The 21272-nt window shown below is 37.7% G+C and overlaps 1 protein-coding gene across 3 annotated transcripts in view; it reads right to left on the reverse strand.

Moving 5' to 3' along the window:
- The window catches only part of LOC126298445 (oxysterol-binding protein-related protein 8), a 205690-nt gene that overhangs the window by 30796 nt on the left and 153622 nt on the right, over nucleotides 1-21272 (reverse strand). For all 3 annotated transcript variants that reach the window (XM_049989775.1, XM_049989774.1, XM_049989773.1), the window contains 3 exons: nucleotides 19315-19511; nucleotides 10520-10645; nucleotides 1516-1659 (listed from right to left, as the gene is read on the reverse strand). In XM_049989775.1, the coding sequence (XP_049845732.1) occupies nucleotides 1516-1659; nucleotides 10520-10645; nucleotides 19315-19511 (467 nt within the window). The remainder of the gene's footprint in view (nucleotides 1-1515; nucleotides 1660-10519; nucleotides 10646-19314; nucleotides 19512-21272) is intronic.

Below are 21272 nucleotides of genomic sequence, written 5' to 3' on the forward strand. Positions count from 1 at the left end.
ACAAGTAGGCAACAAAGTGTATGACCTCCGTATCTCATCACAGAATGTGGAGATTCCAGGCTTGCCTGAACTGTGAAGTAGGAAAGGTGGCAGACCTGGTGACAGAGTACAATGCTAGTACAGGCACAAGTGTTTCAGGAAACACCATTCAGCATACATTATTGAACATTGGGCCTCACAGCAGATGATCCCCGTGTGTGCCTATGTTGAAATCAACATCAGGTAGAATTTCAGATAGTACGGTATCATCAAGATTGGACTGTGGATCAATGGAAACATGTTGTCTGGTCAGATGAATCATGTTTTTTGTTACACAAGGTCAATGGTGGTGTCCAGATATGCTATGATTCACATAGACAGCTAATGGAAACACGCACCGCACCACAGACTCAGGCTGGTGGGGGCAATATTACTTTATGGAGGGACATTCACCTAAGCATCCATGGGACATGTGGTAGCAATTGAAGGCACCACAATATGATAGCACACTATAATGAATTCACACTGGTGTCTTAGCCACCCAATTTGCCACAGCTGAACCCAATGAAAAACATCTGTGACAGTATTTGGCACCAGCTCTGTGCCTGCAAAACACTGGCGGCTAATTTAGGGAAATTGAGTGAATGATGAATAGACACCTGGTGCCACATACCTCCAGAAACTTGTCAAATCCATGTCACATGGAATCACTGTTGTATTGAAGTCAAAAGATGGACCAACACACAGTTAAGCTGGTGGATGTGTGTACCAAGAATAAATCAAGTACAAGAACTGAGACATAATGATACAATTATTTCACAACAGAAGAGATGTATGTATGTATGTATGTTCCACATGTCCTCCTGAACCACTGAACTGATTTCAATCTAACTTGGTGCAGAAATTATTTACTACCTGGAAAGAAATGCTGTTGGGGTAAGAACTAGCTACTTTCTAGTGGGATGGGGGTGACACTGTGAAGAGAGAAAGGGGAGGAGGAGATGGACACAGATAGGTGTGAGGAAGAGACAGGATAGATAGATAGATAGATAGATAGATAGATAGAGAGAGAGAGAGAGAGAGAGAGAGAGAGAGAAGGGGGGAGGGGAGGGAGTGGACAGAGAGGAAAGAGGAGGAGTTGAACTAATAGAAGGTTGGAATAAATACATACCTGGGCAAAGCTTAAAATTCTTGACAGAACTGCGGCCCCCTACCCCACACACACCTACCTTTTTCAGTTTTACAGTGTTTGTACCTTTATTTGTAATACCCATCACATCAAACTTGTTAGATTAATTTAAAACATCTCAGGAGATATGCAATACCACAAGATTACTGACAATGCAAAGAACCAAAGATCTTGTAAATTTTAATCTCTGAAATGAATACAATATGGTATTTTATTTGAAACTGAATTTACTAGCTGCACACAACTATTTTGCCGCTACAAAAAATCACTATATTTCATGAGCACATTCTATGACAACTGTTGACATCCACATGTACATGGATGATGTTACTAGCAGTACATCCTACCTGGTCATCTCGAAGAATTGCTGCAGTGACATGTTGCCATAAGTTTTCAGATTCACATTCACCTTGATGTTCAATAGGAACTGTGTAACGTTTCAACCTCTTCGATTTTATCTCAGGTGTAGGCTTCCACAGAAGTTGCTCCTCCTGAGGAAGAAAAGGAAAAAATATATCAAAACACAAAAGATATTACATACTCATGTGATTAATAGTATATACAGAAGGAACTACAAAATTATTAAAGGAATAAATTAATGTTTTCAGATATTAGAAGAAAAAATGTGTTATGCAAACACAATTTACTTCACTGTTAAGGGGAAAGAAGAAGAAGAAGAAGAAGAAGAAGAAGAAGAAGAAGAAGAAGAAGAAGAAGGCAAAAAAAAAAAAAAACCACTTCGTACTTTGGTACAAAACTGAAATAAGGAGTGGAAATGCTTTAACTGTTTCTTAATGTATCTGAAATGTTGTTAGAAGTCTCTCACATTTACACGCATTAAGGTTGTAACAAATTAATGAAAGAACAAATTAACATTTCCATTTTTAAAGATGACACTGCACAAAGAATAAGTGTTACTGCTAGCAATGTTGAAGCCACTTCTGGAAGTTTCTTATGATTTTGGAGGCTGTCACGAATGAAATGAAAGTGACTGTCATGGAGGGATCAGTGTTTGCACTGTGGAGGGACTATCGTAGTGGGAGAAACCTTGCTAGTTATCTCCAGTTTTACAAGTAATACCACCAAGAGTTGATTGCCTAAGTGTTGTACTCCCATTGCTAAATCATTTTCCAAGACCAGTGACTCTGTGGCTGCAACACAAAGAGCATTACAGCCCAAATTATATGAACTTGATGAGAGAGTGTAACGTCAATGTGACTAGATCACACCAGACATCATATCATTCACTCTTGATTTTGAAAGGAATGTTCTCTGATTATCTTATTTCTTCCAATGGTATCACTAGTTGGCTCACTGGACACCTACCTACCTTGACTCACAATGATCTTTTCTTCCCTAGCAATAAATAAAAGCTAAGATCTATGCATACTACCTAGGAATTGTGTAAGAAGCAAAGAAAGACATACAATGACTTTGCCATCACACTGCCTGTGATAACTGCAAAGTCATGGACTGCTTTAGTGAACAGTTTCACCTGTGTGTGCATGTAGACTTTCTTGATAAATACTGATGAAAAGCTCTGTTTCCAAACATGGTGGCAGGGTTGACAACCTGCAAAGTTGTGATGAGTCATGAACATCATCTTCACCAGAAGATGAGTATGACACCCATAAAAGCACTGCAATATATCAACGGTGTCACTGGGATGGAAATCTGAGAGCTTCTTGTCAGCTCCAGCAGTGTATTGTCCATAACAGCTGCTACCTAAATAAAACTTTAAGTAAAAACAATACAGGATTACATTAATCAGGTGACGGGTTCTGATTATGGTACAATCGTCATTATACCGTTAAAATTCCATGAAAAGATAAATATAAAGTTTCAGAGGACAAGACAAAGGCATAAATGTAAATAATCTAACCAATTTAAAGCAGAGAATTACATATCCACACATGATGTCAACTGAAGAGAGTGGTTATGTAGTGATGATAAACACTGCCAACCAACGCATGACCATTTGCAGTTCAGTAGTAGAGGCTCTGCCCACTGGCTCCAGCAAATGTCATTTACAGCCAATGGTTACAGAGTATGACACAATTTCATAATAAGGTTACAATAAAGTGTAATTACTATACATGTAGTAACAAAAATATAAATATGAGAGGAGCTTGTGCCACTGATAATATAACATCTCTGATTGATAACAGTATGTATCAATTCAGGTTTCATCTTCTAGGTAAACACTTGATGCCCTGTCAGCCATTTTTTGGACTAAGTGTGGCTATTGCACTTCCTACAGAGGGCAGTCCATGTTGAAATACCACACGTTATGGGGTACTAGTTCGTTTTGATTCTCTACTGTAAACAAAATTTCTCTGCATTGCATAATTTATATACCATCTCATATTTATATTTTTGCAATTGCATCTATAATAATTACACATTACTGCAATCTTATTATGAAATTATGGCATAGTCTGCAACCATTGACTGTAAATGATGTTATGTGGGAGACAGTGGGCAGAGCCTCCACTACTTAACCGCACACAGCTGTGGATTGTTCAGTAGTATTAATTGTCACTACAAAGCCGGCTGCTCCTCGTCACTCTCTCCAGCCACCATAATGGGTAGATATGGAGTAACACTTTAAATTAGTTACATTATCTAAATTAACACCTAAGTCCTGTCCTCAAACTTTGTATTACTCTTTTCACAGAGTTTTAATGGTATGATGACGATCATAGCATGATCGAAACCGGTCACTTGATTAATAAATTTTAATAACTTAGATGTGATCCAACATCGTTTTTATTTAAAAACTTTTGTTCTAATTTTTTGAATGCTGTTTTCCAGGAACAATGTCCCAAAAGATGCTTGCTACCTATATGCTGCATTTTTCTATAACTTTAAAATTATTCTCATGTATTTTTAAATGGGAAATAATTTTTATGATTTTCAGTTTATGAACACCTCACACCCACATTTAGATATCTTATAATATGAACCAACTAATTCATCACATTTTAAGACTGTCTCATAAAAAACTGGTTGAAAATGGCTATGATGAAAGTAGCAATAAGGGTAAAAAATGACCCACATTGTTTATAAAGTATTTAGGGTAGCAATTGGAAATGTTTATGTCATGATAAAGGGTTCAAATATGTGTGAAATTAATGATGACTGTCTGTGGATGTGCTTTGTGTGTTATGGAAATGTGCGAATATAACTTTCGAAACAAAATCAGAGATATAAATGAAATAATAAAAGTGCTTCAGAACAGCAAAGAGACACTAAACGGCAAATACAATGCTTTGAGGGGTAAATACCGAAGTTTATTTCTTAAACTGTAAATTCATGGTTACTGTCAAATAACCAAGGTAAATGTAACTAACATGGATATGTGTGCAGAAATACGGTCATATGAAATTTTGTAGCATGAAATAAAATAAAAATTGCAAGTGAGATATACGAGAGCTATCCACAAAGTACATTACGTTAAGGAATTAAAAATAAATAAAGTATTGGAATTTTTTTAATTATATGCAGATGAAAGCCACACTTAAATACTACTTTTGTAAATAGTTTCCATTTAAATTAAGGCACTTGTCGTAGCGATGGATGAGCTTGGAAATTCCTTCGTCGTTAAACTCGGCCGCCTGCGCCTTCAACCACGTGGTTACCTCTTCTTGAAGCTGTGCGTAGTCATCAAAACGCTGCATAGCCAACCACTTCTTCATTGCTGGGAATAAGTGCAAGTCGCTTGGTGCCAGGTCGGGACTGTACAGCGGATGAGGAAATAACTCCCACTTAAAAGATTCAAGAACTTCACGAATGGCATTTGCCGTGTGGGCCCGGGCGTTGTCGTGAATCAACAAGATCTTTGAGCCCAACTTTCTCCTGCGCTTGTTTTGTATTGCTCTTCTGAGGTTGTGCAGAGTTTGACAATACCTTTGAGAGTTTATTGTAGTGCCTCTACCAGGAAATCCACAAAAATCGCACCTTTTCTGTCCCAAAAGAAGAGGTAACCATGTGGTTGAAGGCGCAGGAGGCCGAATTTTACGACAAAGGCATTTCCAAGCTCCTCCTTCGCTACGATAAGTGCCTTAACTTAAATGGCAACTATGTAGAAAAGTAGTATTTAACTGTGGCTTTCATCTGTATATAATAAAAAAATTTCCAATACTTTATTTATTATTAATTCCAAAACGTAATGTACTTTGTGGATCGCCCTCATAATTGGCTAACATTTACTGCCTTTGATATAATGAAACTGGACTCACCAAATTAATAAAGAGGGTCCATTGAGTGATATATAAAGTAAGCTAAGAACTAAAGTCAACAAAGGAAACTAGGTAAAAAGTTGAAAACAGTATGCACATGAAGAAGATGAGTGGCTATCTTAATTAATTAATTAATCAGTTAATTTATATATTATACAGGATTTTGCAGTTCACAACTGAACTATAACACAACCCTTGCTAAAACATGAATGGAACAGGAAGAAATCCCTATATTTGATATAATGTGGAGTACCATATGCCATGAAATTCATAGTGGCTTGCAGAGTATTGAAATGGACATAAATATCAAACTGCAAACAGAAGAGAAACTAGAAACATTAATCACTATGTACCAAAAGGAAAATGATCCCTTGGAATACCTAAGAAGAGAGGAGGAAAGCAATTGTGAAGGAACAGAATGGGCTTAGAACCCCAAATCCGTATGAACGATGGCATATGTGGAAGTTCTGTATCTGTGTATATTTATTCAGAATAATCTGAAGTGGAACCTTCAAGTAAATAGCATCTGCAACAAATATGTTGACAAAATACCATAAAACAGTGTTACAAAAAGAATTGCACATCGTGACTTGACCCTGAACATAAGACGACCCCCTTTTTTTGTTAGAGGTTTGTTGAGAAAATTTTATTTTCAACATATTCCGAGTAATCAAAATTACCAACTAATTTACCGAGATAAAGAAGCTGTCAAAGAAAGTTAACATTACACCTATTCTAAACTTATGCCATTTACTGATTGTCTACCTTTTTTGGATGTACTATTTTATACAGGGTGTTTCAAAAATGACCGGTATATCTGAAACGGCAAAACAAACTAAACGAGCAGCGATAGAAATACACTGTTTGTTGAAATATGCTTGGGACAACAGTACATTTTCAGGCAGACAAACTTTCGAAATTACAGTAGTTACAATTGTCAACAACAGACGGCGCTGCGGTCTGGGAAACTCTATAGTACGATATTTTCCACATATCCACCATGCGTAGCAATAATATGGCATAGTCTCTGAATGAAATTACCCGAAACCTTTGACAACGTGTCTGGCGGAATGGCTTCACATGCAGATGAGATGTACTGCTTCAGCTGTTCAATTGTTTCTGGATTCTGGCGGTACACCTGGTCTTTCAAGTGTCCCCACAGAAAGAAGTCACAGGGGTTCATGTCTGGCGAATAGGGAGGCCAATCCACGCCGCATCCTGTATGTTTCGGATAGCTCAAAGCAATCACACGATCATCGAAATATTCATTCAGGGAATTAAAGACGTCGGCCGTGCGATGTGGCCGGGCACCATCTTGCATAAACCACGAGGTGTTCGCAGTGTCGTCTAAGGCAGTTTGTACCGCCACAAATTCACGAAGAATGTCCAGATAGCGTGATGCAGTAATCGTTTCGGATCTGAAAAATGGGCCAATGATTCCTTTGGAAGAAATGGTGGCCCAGACCAGTACTTTTTGAGGATGCAGGGACGATGGGACTGCAACATGGGGCTTTTCGGTTCCCCATATGCGCCAGTTCTGTTTATTGACGAAGCGGTCCAGGTAAAAATAAGCTTCGTCAGTAAACCAAATGCTGCCCACATGCATATCGCCGTCATCAATCCTGCGCACTATATCGTTAGCGAATGTCTCTCATGCAGCAATGGTAGCGGCGCTGAGGGGTTGCCGCGTTTGAATTTTGTATTGATAGAGGTGTAAACTCTGGCGCATGAGACGATACGTAGACGTTGGCGTCATTTGGACCGCAGCTGCAACACGGCGAACGGAAACCTGAGGCCGCTGTTGGATCACCTGCTGCACTAGCTGCGCGTTGCCCTCTGTGGTTGCCGTACGCAGTCGCCCTACCTTTCCAGCACGTTCATCCGTCACGTTCCCAGTCCGTTGAAATTTTTCAAACAGATCCTTTATTGTATCGCTTTTCGGTCCTTTGGTTACATTAAACCTCCGCTGAAAACTTAGTCTTGTTGCAACAACACTGTGTTCTAGGCGGTGGAATTCCAACACCAGAAAAATCCTGTTCTAAGGAATAAACCATGTTGTCCACAGCACACTTGAACGTTGTGAACAGCACACACTTACAGCAGAAAAAACGACGTACAGAATGGCGCACCCACAGACTGCGTTGTCTTCTATATCTTTCACATCACTTGCAGCGCCATCTGTTGTTGACAATTGTAACTACTGTAATTTCGAAAGTTTGGCCGCCTGAAAATGTACTGTTGTCCCAAGCATATTGCAACAAACGGTGTATTTCTATCGCTGCTCGTTTAGTGTTTATTGCCGTTTCAAATATACCGGTCATTTTTGAAACACCCTGTAGAAAAGAAGACTGAACTCTTGGGCACGGGGTTTACAGGACACCGACTGTCACTGACAGGTATTTACATGCTACTAGTAGCCATCCGTGTTTCCAACATACAGGAGTCCTTCGGGTATTGGTTAAACGAGCATATGCTGTCTTGGATTCTGAAAATTTACCACAGGAGCTGCAATATCTTAAGGACATGTTCAATATTAACGGCTATAAGGACCAACAAATTCGACGTGCTTTTGAGTTTGGACCTCTAACTGAACCTTCTGGAGACACCTTTAGGTCTGTGGCTTTTCTTCCATATGCTGGGAATGTGTCCACCAAGATAGGTAGACTTTTGAAGAAATACGAGATCAGATGTGTTTTTCGTCCGCCAGCTAACATTTGAGCACTTCTTGGGTCTGTCAAAAATGATTTAGGTTTGAGGAAGTCTGGTGTTTACAAAATACCGTGCGAGTGCAGGAAAATTTACATTGGCCAAACATTCGTACCGTAAACGACAGGTGTATTGAACATCATCGCCACACGTGATTATTACAACCAGATAAATCTGCGGTGGCTGAGCATTGCCTTACAGAGGGACACAGGATGCTGTATAATGAGACACAAGTAGTTGCAAATACTTTGTAATATTGGGATTGTGTTCTAAAAGAATCTATCGAAATCTGCTAGAAGATAATATCATTAATCGTGATAAGTAAAATGTAGAATTCTGTTTTATCAGACATGAAGAAACAATGGCACCTGAATCGGCTGGCTATGAATAATCATTTGTAACACTATATTGTTTTTAACAGTATTCACCATCAGAGGTGCTGCAAGTCTTTTTGCGCCAGGGGGCAGCAGGAATGATTGAGCGCATGCACATTGTTTCTAGCACTTGTGCTGTTGTACTTCCGATGCATATAAAAGTGCAGTTATTTGTGAGTGGAATCAGTTATCGGCGAGAGCAATGTAGTTTTTCTCACCTGATGATGGCGGCCAGGTGGACCGCTGAAATATTGTGCTCAGATGACAGTTTGATCCGGCTGGAAACCCGACAAGAATTTGATTGACACCTATATGTTTGTTTTACATATCATTTCTCATGCAAACTGCAAATTCTGTGAATTTCATGGCTTTAAGAAACAATATTAATTCTCTTGTTCACTTCTCATACATATGTGGCAAACTTGTCGTGAGAAAGCAACAACAAACAATTTCATACTTTGTCAAATAAGTGTATTTTCTGTCCTGTCACAAAGGTTGGAGAGCATGAGAAGACAAGGGCCTAATGTTGAGTGTGCTCAAGTTGTGAGGAAGGACTCCTGCTTCCTACAAAAAAGAGACAGTTTTGCAAAAGACAAGCACTGGCCTAAAAAAATCTGACCAATTAGAATACTAAACTCTGGAGATAAAAATGTAAGATTTAGTTCAAAGGTAGACCAAAAAACCTTCTGCATCCACTTCACATGAAATTTGGCATTATGAAACAATTTATTAAATCCCTACCAAAAGTTGGTGACACTTTATTACGTGGCGAAAAAGTAACCATGGCTATAAAAGGGCTAAGATGAAAGAAGGACATTTTCTTCAGCCCTGATATTTGCAAACTAATGAAATATGCAACACTAACATCAACTGAATGAAATTTAAACATAATCTTGGATAATATTTAAACAAGTTGTCAACAAATTTCTTCGCAACTGCGAAGACCTTGATTATGAGAATTAGAACGAAGCATATTGGATAGTTTATAGTACTGTATGCCTCGATGAGCCTGAAGCTGCACTTCCTAGGTGCTATGTGTGAGGAAGAGGGAGAAAGGTTCCATCAAAACATGAAACAAATGGGACGTGAGTACTGGGACTGATGAGATGTCAACATGATAGCTGACTACTGTTGGATGCTGCACAGGAGGGTGTCCTCAGTCAGTGCACAGAAGAAAACGAACGAAGGAGAGAAAGAAGAGACATTATGACTTATGGCTTTGTATTAGACCTGAAGAACATAATACTTCATTATAATGTTAGGAATGCCTTATTTTATAATGATTTCTTATTAACATTTTTTGAATGTATGTGTTCTGTATGAATTTTCTAGATCTTTATCATTACTTTGTGAGAAAACTTTATGCAATGGATAGAAACTCTGCATTTCTGAACTTAGCTTATTTTTTCTTTTTTAAAAAAAGGCACTGGAATCACGTAAAATGATTTTTTTTTTAAGACTGCAAAGTATACATCTCTAGCCCTAAGTTACATATGAAAACAGGTACTGAAATACGAACGAATGAATAAACACTGTGTTTCTTTAATAGTGTGCACATGTGCTAGATTGTACAGCACTGTAAACATAAAATTCAATAGCACCAGTTGTTGCTGAAGGAAAGTAATGTAGGGCTTTATGAATTTATTGACATATTACAAATGATACTGCAGCTTCACTCTGAGATTCAAGATATCTGGAAAACAACTGAAACAAAACAATTCATAGTCTCTTCTACTCCACTCAGATCTGCTTTAATTTAATCACTAATAGTTTTTGTAAATAAGAAATATGTTACAATTTGATCCTTTTAAGGCACTCAAATATTAATACACCAAGAGTACAATGATGTGTCAGTAATACCGATATAACAGTTGCTATTCTTCCAACTTTTGCCTTATAAATGCTATTAAAAAGTAGTCACCACAATTAATGTAACATAAGGCAGTGGTAATTGAATAAAAGCTTATAATTTACTCATTTTTGATCGATAATTTGGGAATGATTTTAATTACAGGAATTATTTTACGTACCCCTGTACGCCGATCTTTGATGAATACACTGCTGTCCCAGTATCCATCCAACGTTGCCAAGGTTTCCTTCCCCAACTTTAACTGTCCTGATATCATGTTTGTCTGTTCTGCACCACCCAGAAAGGGCTACATGTACACAAACAAAAACTGTGTTACAACAAAAGCAATGGTGACCAGTTGCACCTTGAAAATACTATGTTGAATGCCCAGTAATAAGAATTTTCAATTTTGCTTTTACAATAAGAATTTTCAAACAATTCTGAAAATCTTCAAACAATTCCAATAATAATAATAACAATAATAATAACAACAACAAAAACAATCTATACCAAACTAGACTCAAAAAACTGAACACTATATATGGTTCTGAATGTTGCAGAAAAGCATAATATCTGGTATGTTCCAAAGTAGTAGCCACATACATTACTGAATGAGTAAATGGTAAATATCTTTGCCAAGACTCGAAGCTCTTCTTCATAATCACAAATGAATCTCGTGTAGAATTTTCAAAACATGAAAGCAGAATAAAGCATGCATTTATTATGAGACTACCAAGGAAACAATCTGACGGTAGTGTCCCATTTCCTCACACACTTTGAAAGCATCCTAAGGCATACTTTGATACACTTACTACAACTATGCACAGAGGTTTTCAAGTGTTTGCATGCTTTACATATCATGGAAGAAGGCAATGTTCTATTTCATTTCAAGTGAGTTCAAAATTTTACAACACAAATTATGGCTACATACCATGATGCATTATTTATATACATTTAGTCTGTGGAAACAAAAATCATTAGGCTGTGAACTTGTAGTAGCATATTGGTCTTCACAAAATATACAGGAATGGATGAAGTCACAAATGATGGCATCTTAAATCTAAACTCTGGGCTGGATCATGATACTGTCATGTGCAGAGCCTTATCATTACAATCCAGTCTTTGCATGAACAAAAAGACTGCTCTTAAAAGAGAAAACCATACACCATTATTTCTGCATACAACTGTAATAGTAATTAAAGTAGTGATTATGCACCAGACAAATACATGTGTTTAATGCGAATGCATGCACAGACTGCTTCATCTATAATCTTGATTCGTGAAACTGTTATATGCCATGGATGGTATTTGTTGACACAGTGGAGATCCTATAAAGCCCCCCTCCCCCTCCTTTCCTGATGCACTATTGTTCAAGAAATACAGTTTAATCTCTTCAGCCTCCATTGGAACTGCTGAAGCCTGTAAAAATCTACTACTACTACTACTACTACTACTACTACCACCACCACCACCACCACTACTACTGCATCTATTACCACCACCACCACCACCACCACCACCACCACCACCCAGTGTACTTTTTCCTTGAAATACTGGTCTGCTACTTTCTTCATGATTAGTCAGGAAAGAGCGTCCATCTTCCTATGTACCTAGCCAGTCTTTGTCCTTTTCTCTAGCTATAGAGACACTAGATATAATACAAAAAAATCATATTCTGTATTCTGAGAAAGACTGCAGATAAATACCTGATTTAAACCATGAATACTTCTAGTGTTGATAGACAAAGCTGGTAAAATAAATCCTGTAATTTCCACATTATTTTTTATTTCAGCAAGAGGATTTTATATGATTTTTTTTTAACAGAAGACACAAATTCCTATGTATAGTAGTATTAATTTTTCAATGTTTCACAAATTTAGTGTAAAGCATGCACACTACAAGTCACATGTTTTGTATTATAGGAGATAGTGGCTTTTTCTTCCAATTTGAAGCCTGACATATACACAGCCCAGTCTGAAATTGTTCAAACACTCAATTATACATTATTGTGTCAGACCATAATATGCATAACTGAAACTGTACATCATGCTTGAAATGTACATCATGCTAGTATTGTCAGTTTTTTCAGCAACAGACTTTAGAAAATGCATAGGTTTTACATGTTATCTATCCAGAAGTAAAAATGATGGAAGTTTGGATTTACATCCCACTGACAATGCGGTCACGAGAAACAGAGCCAAGCCTGAATGGGAGAAGGGCCTCAATGAATTATTCAATATATAAGTATTCTGCCTATCTGCATTTGGGGTAAAAAATCATGGATTATGAGTTAATAGCCATCTGGTTAGTGACTTTTTTTTTCATACTACAAGGGCTTTATTTTCCAGTATATTTTCTACTACTTGATGTAATGCATTATTGATAAACAACTGCCAAATCTCACTTATGCCACAGAATTTCCCCATTCTAAATTTGCATTTTGATTTTCACTCAGTGTATAATGTGGCTGATGTTTTCCATCAATTGTAATTCAGACATCACAAACACTGTATGGTACCTAACAACAGATTCATCACTCTAAATAATGTACTGCCACTATTAAACATTTCACTACAGCCACACACCCTTATTGTTCTCACTTTGTGTTTTGGTGTCTTGACTGGAGAAGAACAAAGACAAATGATAGAAATATAGCAGCACTACAAATTACAAAAGACACTTTATTCACTGTCTGTAATTTATTACTATCCTGTAATCTGCCTCTCAAAAGCCACATTGTGAATTGGTAGCAACCACACTACTTTAGGCCACAAATATGTCAGCACCAGTGTATGCTAGCCTTTGGAGACAAATAACACATCATGACTAAGATATATTGCAATGGTTTTGTTCAATACCTCGTTTTGATTTACTGTCCACAGTTGCAAGTATTTCGCGCAAACTGAGTCAATCTTTACTACTAATTCAATTTCAATTGCATAATGAATTTATGTAGTCTTTCAAATCTGCTTATCAGGTTTAACATCAGTAGGCAACACTATACAGGGTGATTCAAAAATGCATGTAAATATTTTAAGGGTGTATTTGTGAGGTAAATATAAGACAAAAATGTTCTATACAATTTTTGCTATACTTGGCTTATTACAGAGTTATGAACAAAACATGATAATACATTCAATACAACGTAAAGTATTTACTTCCCAGAGTTCACAGTTTAATTACAGTGCATTTGGACTAAAAACGCAAACTGGTAAATAAACGTGACGTAACAAACTGAAACAATTCCTCGCGAATACTGTATTACTTTAGTTCCTGTTGATTGAACTAAATCAATGCAAAATAACTAAGGAAAATACGTGAAGAATTTACAGACTGTACTGTACTGTATTTGCACAAATCTTAATGCAATGCATGTTCAAAATGCTGTCCCTGAACTTGCAGACAGACCCGTGCTCGTCGCCGCAATGATCTCTGCACATTACACAGTCCGTTCAACTCTCCACGAATAATTTCACAACCACCTTCAATTCTTTGTTGTAGCACTTCTCTGTTCGGAACTGCAGAAGAATACACCAATGTCTTTAGTCGGCCCCATAAATAAAAGTCTAAAGGGTTCAGGTCAGGTGATCTGGCTGGCCAAGCAATTGGTCCTCCGCGACCTATCCATCGATGTGGATACGCATCATTGAGGTACGCCCTTACGTTGCGGCTGTAATGGGCAGGAGCACCATCGTGCATAAACCACAAGGTGGCTCGTGTTGCAAGAGGGACATCCTGTAACAATCCAGGCAATTCCCCCTCCAAAAATTCGCGGTAAGCGTGCCCAGTCAGCCTTGAAGGTAGAACATGAGGTCCGAGTAAGTCATTCCCCACAATACCACACCAAATGTTTATGGAGAATTGATGTTGATATCCACGCACAATTCTCGCGCCAGGATTCTCGACAGCCCACTGGTGCATATTATGCAAATTGATTACACCCGCACAAGTAAACATGGCCTCATCTGTGAATAATATCCGCCGAATGAACATTGGATCATTCAAATGACGCTCTTGTAACCACTGGCAGAATTGCTGACGGCGAGGATAGTCTGCAGGTGTCAATTCGTGCACTTTGTGCAGGTGAAATGGATGCAACTGTTGTCTCCGAAGCAGCCGCCATACAGTAGATTGTGGAAGTCATACAGCTGCACTAATTTGTCTCGTACTGATGGCTGGATCTTGGTCTACCAGGTCCAAAACATGTTCCTCGACGTTCACTGCATGCTCAAGTGGTCGACCTGAATGTGGCCCAGGACGAATGCCATACTCCCGCATACGTCTGTCCACAGATACAAACGTCTGATGACTTGGTAACCGTCGTCTTGAAAACAGCTCACTGTACCTTCGTCTTGCTGCAAGTGCGTTTCCATCTGCTGCACCATACACAAGGTGCATATCAGCATACTCACTGTTTGAGTACATCATGTGCACGAAACCTGTAGCCTTCCGACGATGAATGAACGACAGGAAGTACGTTTCCGTTACCAACAACATCAGCGCCATCTTCTGTACAGTAGGAGTAAACAGCAATTGCAAACACAAACAAACACTATTCATGCAGTTTCGAATCAACTGTTGGGAGATACGTATGTGCATTATGTACCAGAATATGGCATCCTGCTGCTTGCACTGACGTCGTTTTGATACGGACATGACTTTCGTATTTTAACGATAACTCTGGAATTAAACGTTTATGGAAAAACATTTATAGAACATTTTTGTCTTATATTTACCTCACAAATACACCCTTAAAATATTTACATGCATTTCTGAATCACCCTGTATAAGAGGAGTGGTGCAAAAGAAAGAACCACTCTCAGAGCCTGAGAATACCCAATCATAACAGGTGGTACTGGGTTGGGAGATGGGGTAGTTATATTTATCTATTCTAGAAGCAGCAAGGAAAACTGATCACTATATAATTTTCTTGATCATCTGATAAATGGTGGCAGCACTTGCCAATCTGTGTGAATACTTGTTTTCCTTTTTAGGCTGCATAAATGGGCAATAAATTGTAAAAGGTGTCGGCGCTGCAAAGGGCTGCAAAAGTAGGCAACTAAAATTGCAGTTGGTGGTATTTATTTCATGTTTACTTCACTTTCTAAGTCATTTACATTCTTTCAGAAGATGTTCATTTCTCGTTGTACAACACCTAAAATGAATTGCTTATAATACAGCATTATTACTGAGTTTCGTTGCGAAGTAGGTGTAACTTCATTCTTGTAATCAAACTCATTTGTAATTTCTGAAATGTAAAAATAAAATATGTATTCAGATGCATTATATTTACTTCAACAGACACAATGTTAACCACCCTTGGATGTATGTTAAAAAAATGTTCTTCATGGGAACAATAAGTTACCAGAAAACTTTAATTCTTATGTCTATGGTAGTTTTATCCGACTTTAGAATATGGATTCATTTTTTGAACCAGAATTTGTTAATCACCTTTCAGTTAAGCTTCTCGACAGAGAAAGGCATGTATGGCTTCACAAATGAAGTCCTACAAAACTTTACTTTGGAAACTATAATATTTTGTTGAAACAGTCTTTTCCATGCTGGGAGATCCAGATTCATAATACAAAGCTGAGATCTACATAAATTATCTCAAATAGACTTCAATAAACTGCACATACACAAGCATATTAATCGAGGATCCAAATGCAACTGCAACACACACAGACCAGATGATATCCAAACAGGCCTAGAGCTGATTCACAGTAAACAGTTTATGTCTTAATGACACAGAACATACTTTTAAATAAAACAGGTTTCTGGTACCAGATATGGACATTCATGGTCATACACTAAATGAACAACACCTAATAATTGAGTTAACATATAAACAAATTAATAAATAAGAACACAATTTAAAATTTCCAGGAAAGGCTTACAAACAAAATAATTAAAAACAACTATCAGGATCATTATGAAAACATGTTTTAAAAGTTGGAGAGTCTAGCCGCAGTTTGTACGCTGACGTGACAGAAGTCATGAGGTACCTTTTAATATTGTGTCAGACCACCTTCTGCGCAGCGTAGTGCAGTAGCTCAATGTGGCATGGACTCAAGTCATTGGAACGCCCCTGCAGAAAGATTGAGCCGTGCTGCCTCTATAGCTGTCCATAATTGGGGAAGTGGTTCTGGTGCAGGATGTAGTGCACAAACTGACCTCTCAATTATGTCGCATAAATGTTTGATGAAATTTATGTTGGATGATCTGGTTGGCCACATCATTCAGTCGAATTGTCTAGTACGTTCTTCAAGCCAATCGTGAACAACTGTGGCCTGGCGACATGATGTCATTGTTTGGGATCATGAAGTCCATCAACAGTTGCAAATGGTCTCCAAGCAGCCGAACATGACCATTTCCAGTCAATGATCAGTTCAGTAGACATGGCTCATACCATTATGGAGCCAAGACATGCTTGCACAGTGCCTTGTTGACAAATTTGGTCCATGGCTTCTCGGGGTCTATGTCACACCCTTACCCTACCATACACTCTTACCAACTGAAATCAGGACTTATCTGATCAGAGTATGGCTTTTCAGTCAACTAGGGTCTAACCGATGTGGTCACGAGCCCACAAGAGGTGCTGCAGGCAGTGTTGTGCTTTTAGCAAAGACGCTCACATTGGTTGGCTTTTCCCGTAGCCCAGTAATGCCAGATTTCACGGTACTGACTTAAAGGATATGTTTGTAATATGTTCCGCATTGATTCCTGTGGAAATTTCATGTAGCGTTGCTTCTCTGTTAGCACTGACAATGCTACGCAAATGCTGCTGCTCTCTGTTGTTACGTGAAAGCCGTCAGCCACTGCGGTGTCTGTGGTGAGAGGTAATGCCTGAAATTTGGTATTCCTGGCACACTATTGACACAATTGAACTTGGAATACTGAATTCTCTAATGATTTCTGAAATGGAGTATCCCATGAACCCACCTCCAACTCTACCATTCCACGTTCAGAGTCTGTTAGTTCCCGTCATGTGGCCACAATCACATTCGAAACGTTTTCACATGAATCATCTGAGTACAAATGACAGCTCTGCCAATGCTATGCTGTTTCATATCTCTTGTACACAATACTATCGCCATCTGTATACATGCATATTGCTATCGCATGATTTTTGTCACCTCAGTGTAAATAGATTAGTCAATACATCATGCACATAATGAAAAACTAGTATTTTTACACGAACAAATTTATCTATGATCAAGGAACAAGAATGAGATTTCATTTCATTTAATGCATAAAATGTTTGCTATCTCATTTATGAGTGTGTATATAAAGAAAGAGCACTCTATACAATGCAAGCCTGTATTGAATTATATGTCTATGACTTCATTAATTCTACTTAAGTTTTTGATTTTATTTTTAGCTGATGTGTCATCTATCACTACAGAAATGATTTGTGAATAAACAAACAACTAATTCCTTATTTAATCAACCAAGAAGTATAATTTGACACGTTTTGCGTTAAACAGCTAAAGAGCTAAACTGTATTTTGCATTCATTCGCTCCTCACTCCTTTACAAAATTATCTTCTGGAGCAATAGAGATCATGCAGCAACTTCTGCAAGGAACTTAGAAATGTGACACACACACTTCCTGGTAGATTTATTTTCAGTTCTATCAATGATTGATGCTAGAAATCAGTTTCAGATGAATTACAGCACAGCAACAATATTGTAGACTTGGTCTATTTGTCTAAACTTCAGAAGGAGGGTTCTAGATCCTATACAAGCATTGAACTGGGCACTTCTACTGATCCTAACAGAAATTAAAAATATGTATTATTAGCAAATTCCTTCTACTAATCATACAATTTTCTATATTCAAGATTCCTGTAAAATGACTTAAGTGTTAAACAGACCTCTAGGCTTTCAGCACCTAGTTGGCTATTAGAATTTGATACATAAGAATGCCATCACATAAATATAAAGTGTGCAATAATGTATAAACAGTAGTGACAAACACACACTGCACCTTGTGCTGTGACCATCATACACAATGGCTACCATCCTGTTTTAGTGACCATAATGAATTTTACACTTTTTTCCACAGTGGTGGTGGTGGTTGTGGAGCACTGTGTTGGGTGTGGCTCATTCTGAGCCTACAGACTAAGTTTGTAGTATTTGACTGGTCATGGTCAATCTGTGCTACAGGGATGGCCTGTCAGGTGCTACCGTTGTAACCACTGTAAGGCAGCCTGCATTGTTGAGCAGTACAGTGCCACTGGACAAAACAAGAAATTTCTGTTTCTACACAGTATTAAGAGGAAACACTAATTATGGAGGTTTTATAGGGTGAAGTACTTCCCGTCTTCCAGGCAAATCCACATGTTAGTAGAATAATGCATAGGTACATGTAGTGGGAAATGCACAAAAATCTTCTACACTCTGGGGCAGCTATTTGTGCACGCACACACACACACACACACACACACACACACACACACACACACACACAGGAGAGGAAGGTTGATGAGGAATGGCTTGGTCAGCAATTTGTTCACGACAAGCCTGCAGCAACTAATATTTATTCTCTATGCGCTCTTACATAAGGCACACGGAAGAGCATTCCCAGGCTATATATGTGGACACACTGATTCTTTGACATTAACATTAATGTTAAGGCTCTGTTTTCATCATGTGGAAGCTTCACACCATGCAAAAGTCTTGAAGTCAGAGATTGTGTATAGTTTCGTAATCCTAATGATTTGTCTATTACCATACATCTAGTAAGTTAAATGAAATTCATTTCAGTCACATGTATCCTTCTTTGTGTTCCAGTTTTTCACCATCAGTAGTGCATAAAAGGTTACATTGGTGCTTTACAATGCAATACAAACACCAAAAGTGTTAGTTATTACTTCACAGGCAACAAAACTTTTGGACTGTCTCCTACAATTATTTTCATAATATTTTAACGAAAAATAATTTTTATAGTAACGTTAAAAAAGATAACACCAACCTTCAATTTGAACTCAATTTCAGTGCGGTATCCTGTTTTTTCACATTCTATTGTGACCTTCCCACCCAATTCCATAGTTAGTGTTCCCATGAGGATACCTTTACAATGTGCATACGGTATGGTAATGCTATAGTCTTCACCACGTGGAAGGAATGTTAGAACAGCCACTCCATCTAAAATAGCTGATGTAGAATTCCCTATAATCAATAAATGAGTAATTATGTCACTATTAAAGTGTTGGAAACAAATCAAGACAAAAGTATTATGTGAAAGGATTCGTCTTCTGTGTACTGATGACAGAAAAAGAAAATAGCACATTAATTGGCATTTTATCTCCACCTATTTTACTGTGCCAGTTATGCAATATTCTAGTACAAACTTTGTAACTGGAATTTTGATGCAGCACTGAATGTTTTGACAGCAATTAAAAACATTATGAAACAATAACCATCTTGTTAATGAGTAAATGATTTTTCTAAAATTGATAGACTAATTAGTATTATAAGATGTGTTCAAAAACATGCAATATTGCCATACTACAACAGGCAAGAAATAAATACACATTTTACATACATGCAGTGTTAAATCATTTAATATGAAACTGATATTCTGATTCTGAAGCCTGTTGAAAAGCACAGTTTGTAAATGTTAGCAGCATGGTTAAAGTCTCCACAGTAGCTGGTAACACAGAAATCTCTAAAATAGCAAAATTAAAGCTTCCACTGATTAAAACTACACATCTTCCAGTTGTTTGCAGTAAGTGAGAATTAGGCTGTAATGTTTAGCTACCAATGTGTGAATTTTTTTCAGTGTACTTCCCTGGCATGCTTTACTGCCTTGAAAACTGCAGGCTGATGCAGTGAAGAATCTAAGAAAAAGAACAGCCTACATGGAAATAGGACGAATCTCATTCAACAGCCCTGTTTGTTAAGAACATTGTGCACATTGCTTATAAAGTATTTGAAGCAATTTACTTATAGGTTGAGCACTGTAGCTTCTCACAAGCAAATGTATGATCATAGATTATGCACAACAGTGGCATGTCTGGAGCATGCTATTGATGACTTTAAGGACACAATAGAAACAATCTCATCTCATGGAAATTGAAGCTATTCTTTGAATACTACAAAGTTAACCCAAGCATTAGATATGGTCTCCAGCCCCAAAGGCAAAATTATCATTTGTGGAGATCTAAACATTAACATGATGAACCCAGATATGTTGTACAATAAATTTCTGAACATTATGTATGCCTATGGTGTATCACCATTAATTAATACTGCCACTAGGATAACCAGACATTCAGCTTCAAGTATTGACCATATGCTAACAGACATAGAGAAAGATAGATGTGACGTTGTCATAGATGACCTTGGCATCGCAGACCATTCCAGTCAGTTATTAAAATTGGGTATAGAATTAGATAATAACACTAAAATACACAAGTACAGTAGGGTTTTCTCTAAGTCAAAAAGAGCTCTATTTGCTGCACTACTTAACAGTGAAACATGGGAGGAAGTGTACAGAGAACCTACTATAAATGGGAAGTTTTCAAAGTTTCTGTCAGTATTTAAATTCAGGTTTGAAGAAGTGTTCCCTAAAGTTCTAAGAATCACTAAATCATGCAACAACAACAGCTGGGTAACCAATGGGATAAGGAAATCTGCTGAAACGCTCAAGCACCTCAGCTCAATGAAAAACTACCGTAATGATTCAGCATTTCATAACTATTATCATAGATACAGAAAGATCTATAGAACAGTATTGTTAGTGGCTAAAAGGTACCAAAATGACAAATTTATAGAAAAAGCCAGTAATAAAATCAAAGCAGCATGGAAAATCACCAAACAAGAAACTAATAGGAAAAAATTAAAGCCAGTAAACATACAGTTTCAGCACAATGATACCAAAATAAATGATCCCAAAAAACTAGAAAACTTTGCCAATCAATATTTCAG

This window comes from Schistocerca gregaria, chromosome X (genome assembly GCF_023897955.1).
Source record: "Schistocerca gregaria isolate iqSchGreg1 chromosome X, iqSchGreg1.2, whole genome shotgun sequence".
NCBI classification, from domain to species: domain Eukaryota; kingdom Metazoa; phylum Arthropoda; class Insecta; order Orthoptera; family Acrididae; genus Schistocerca; species Schistocerca gregaria.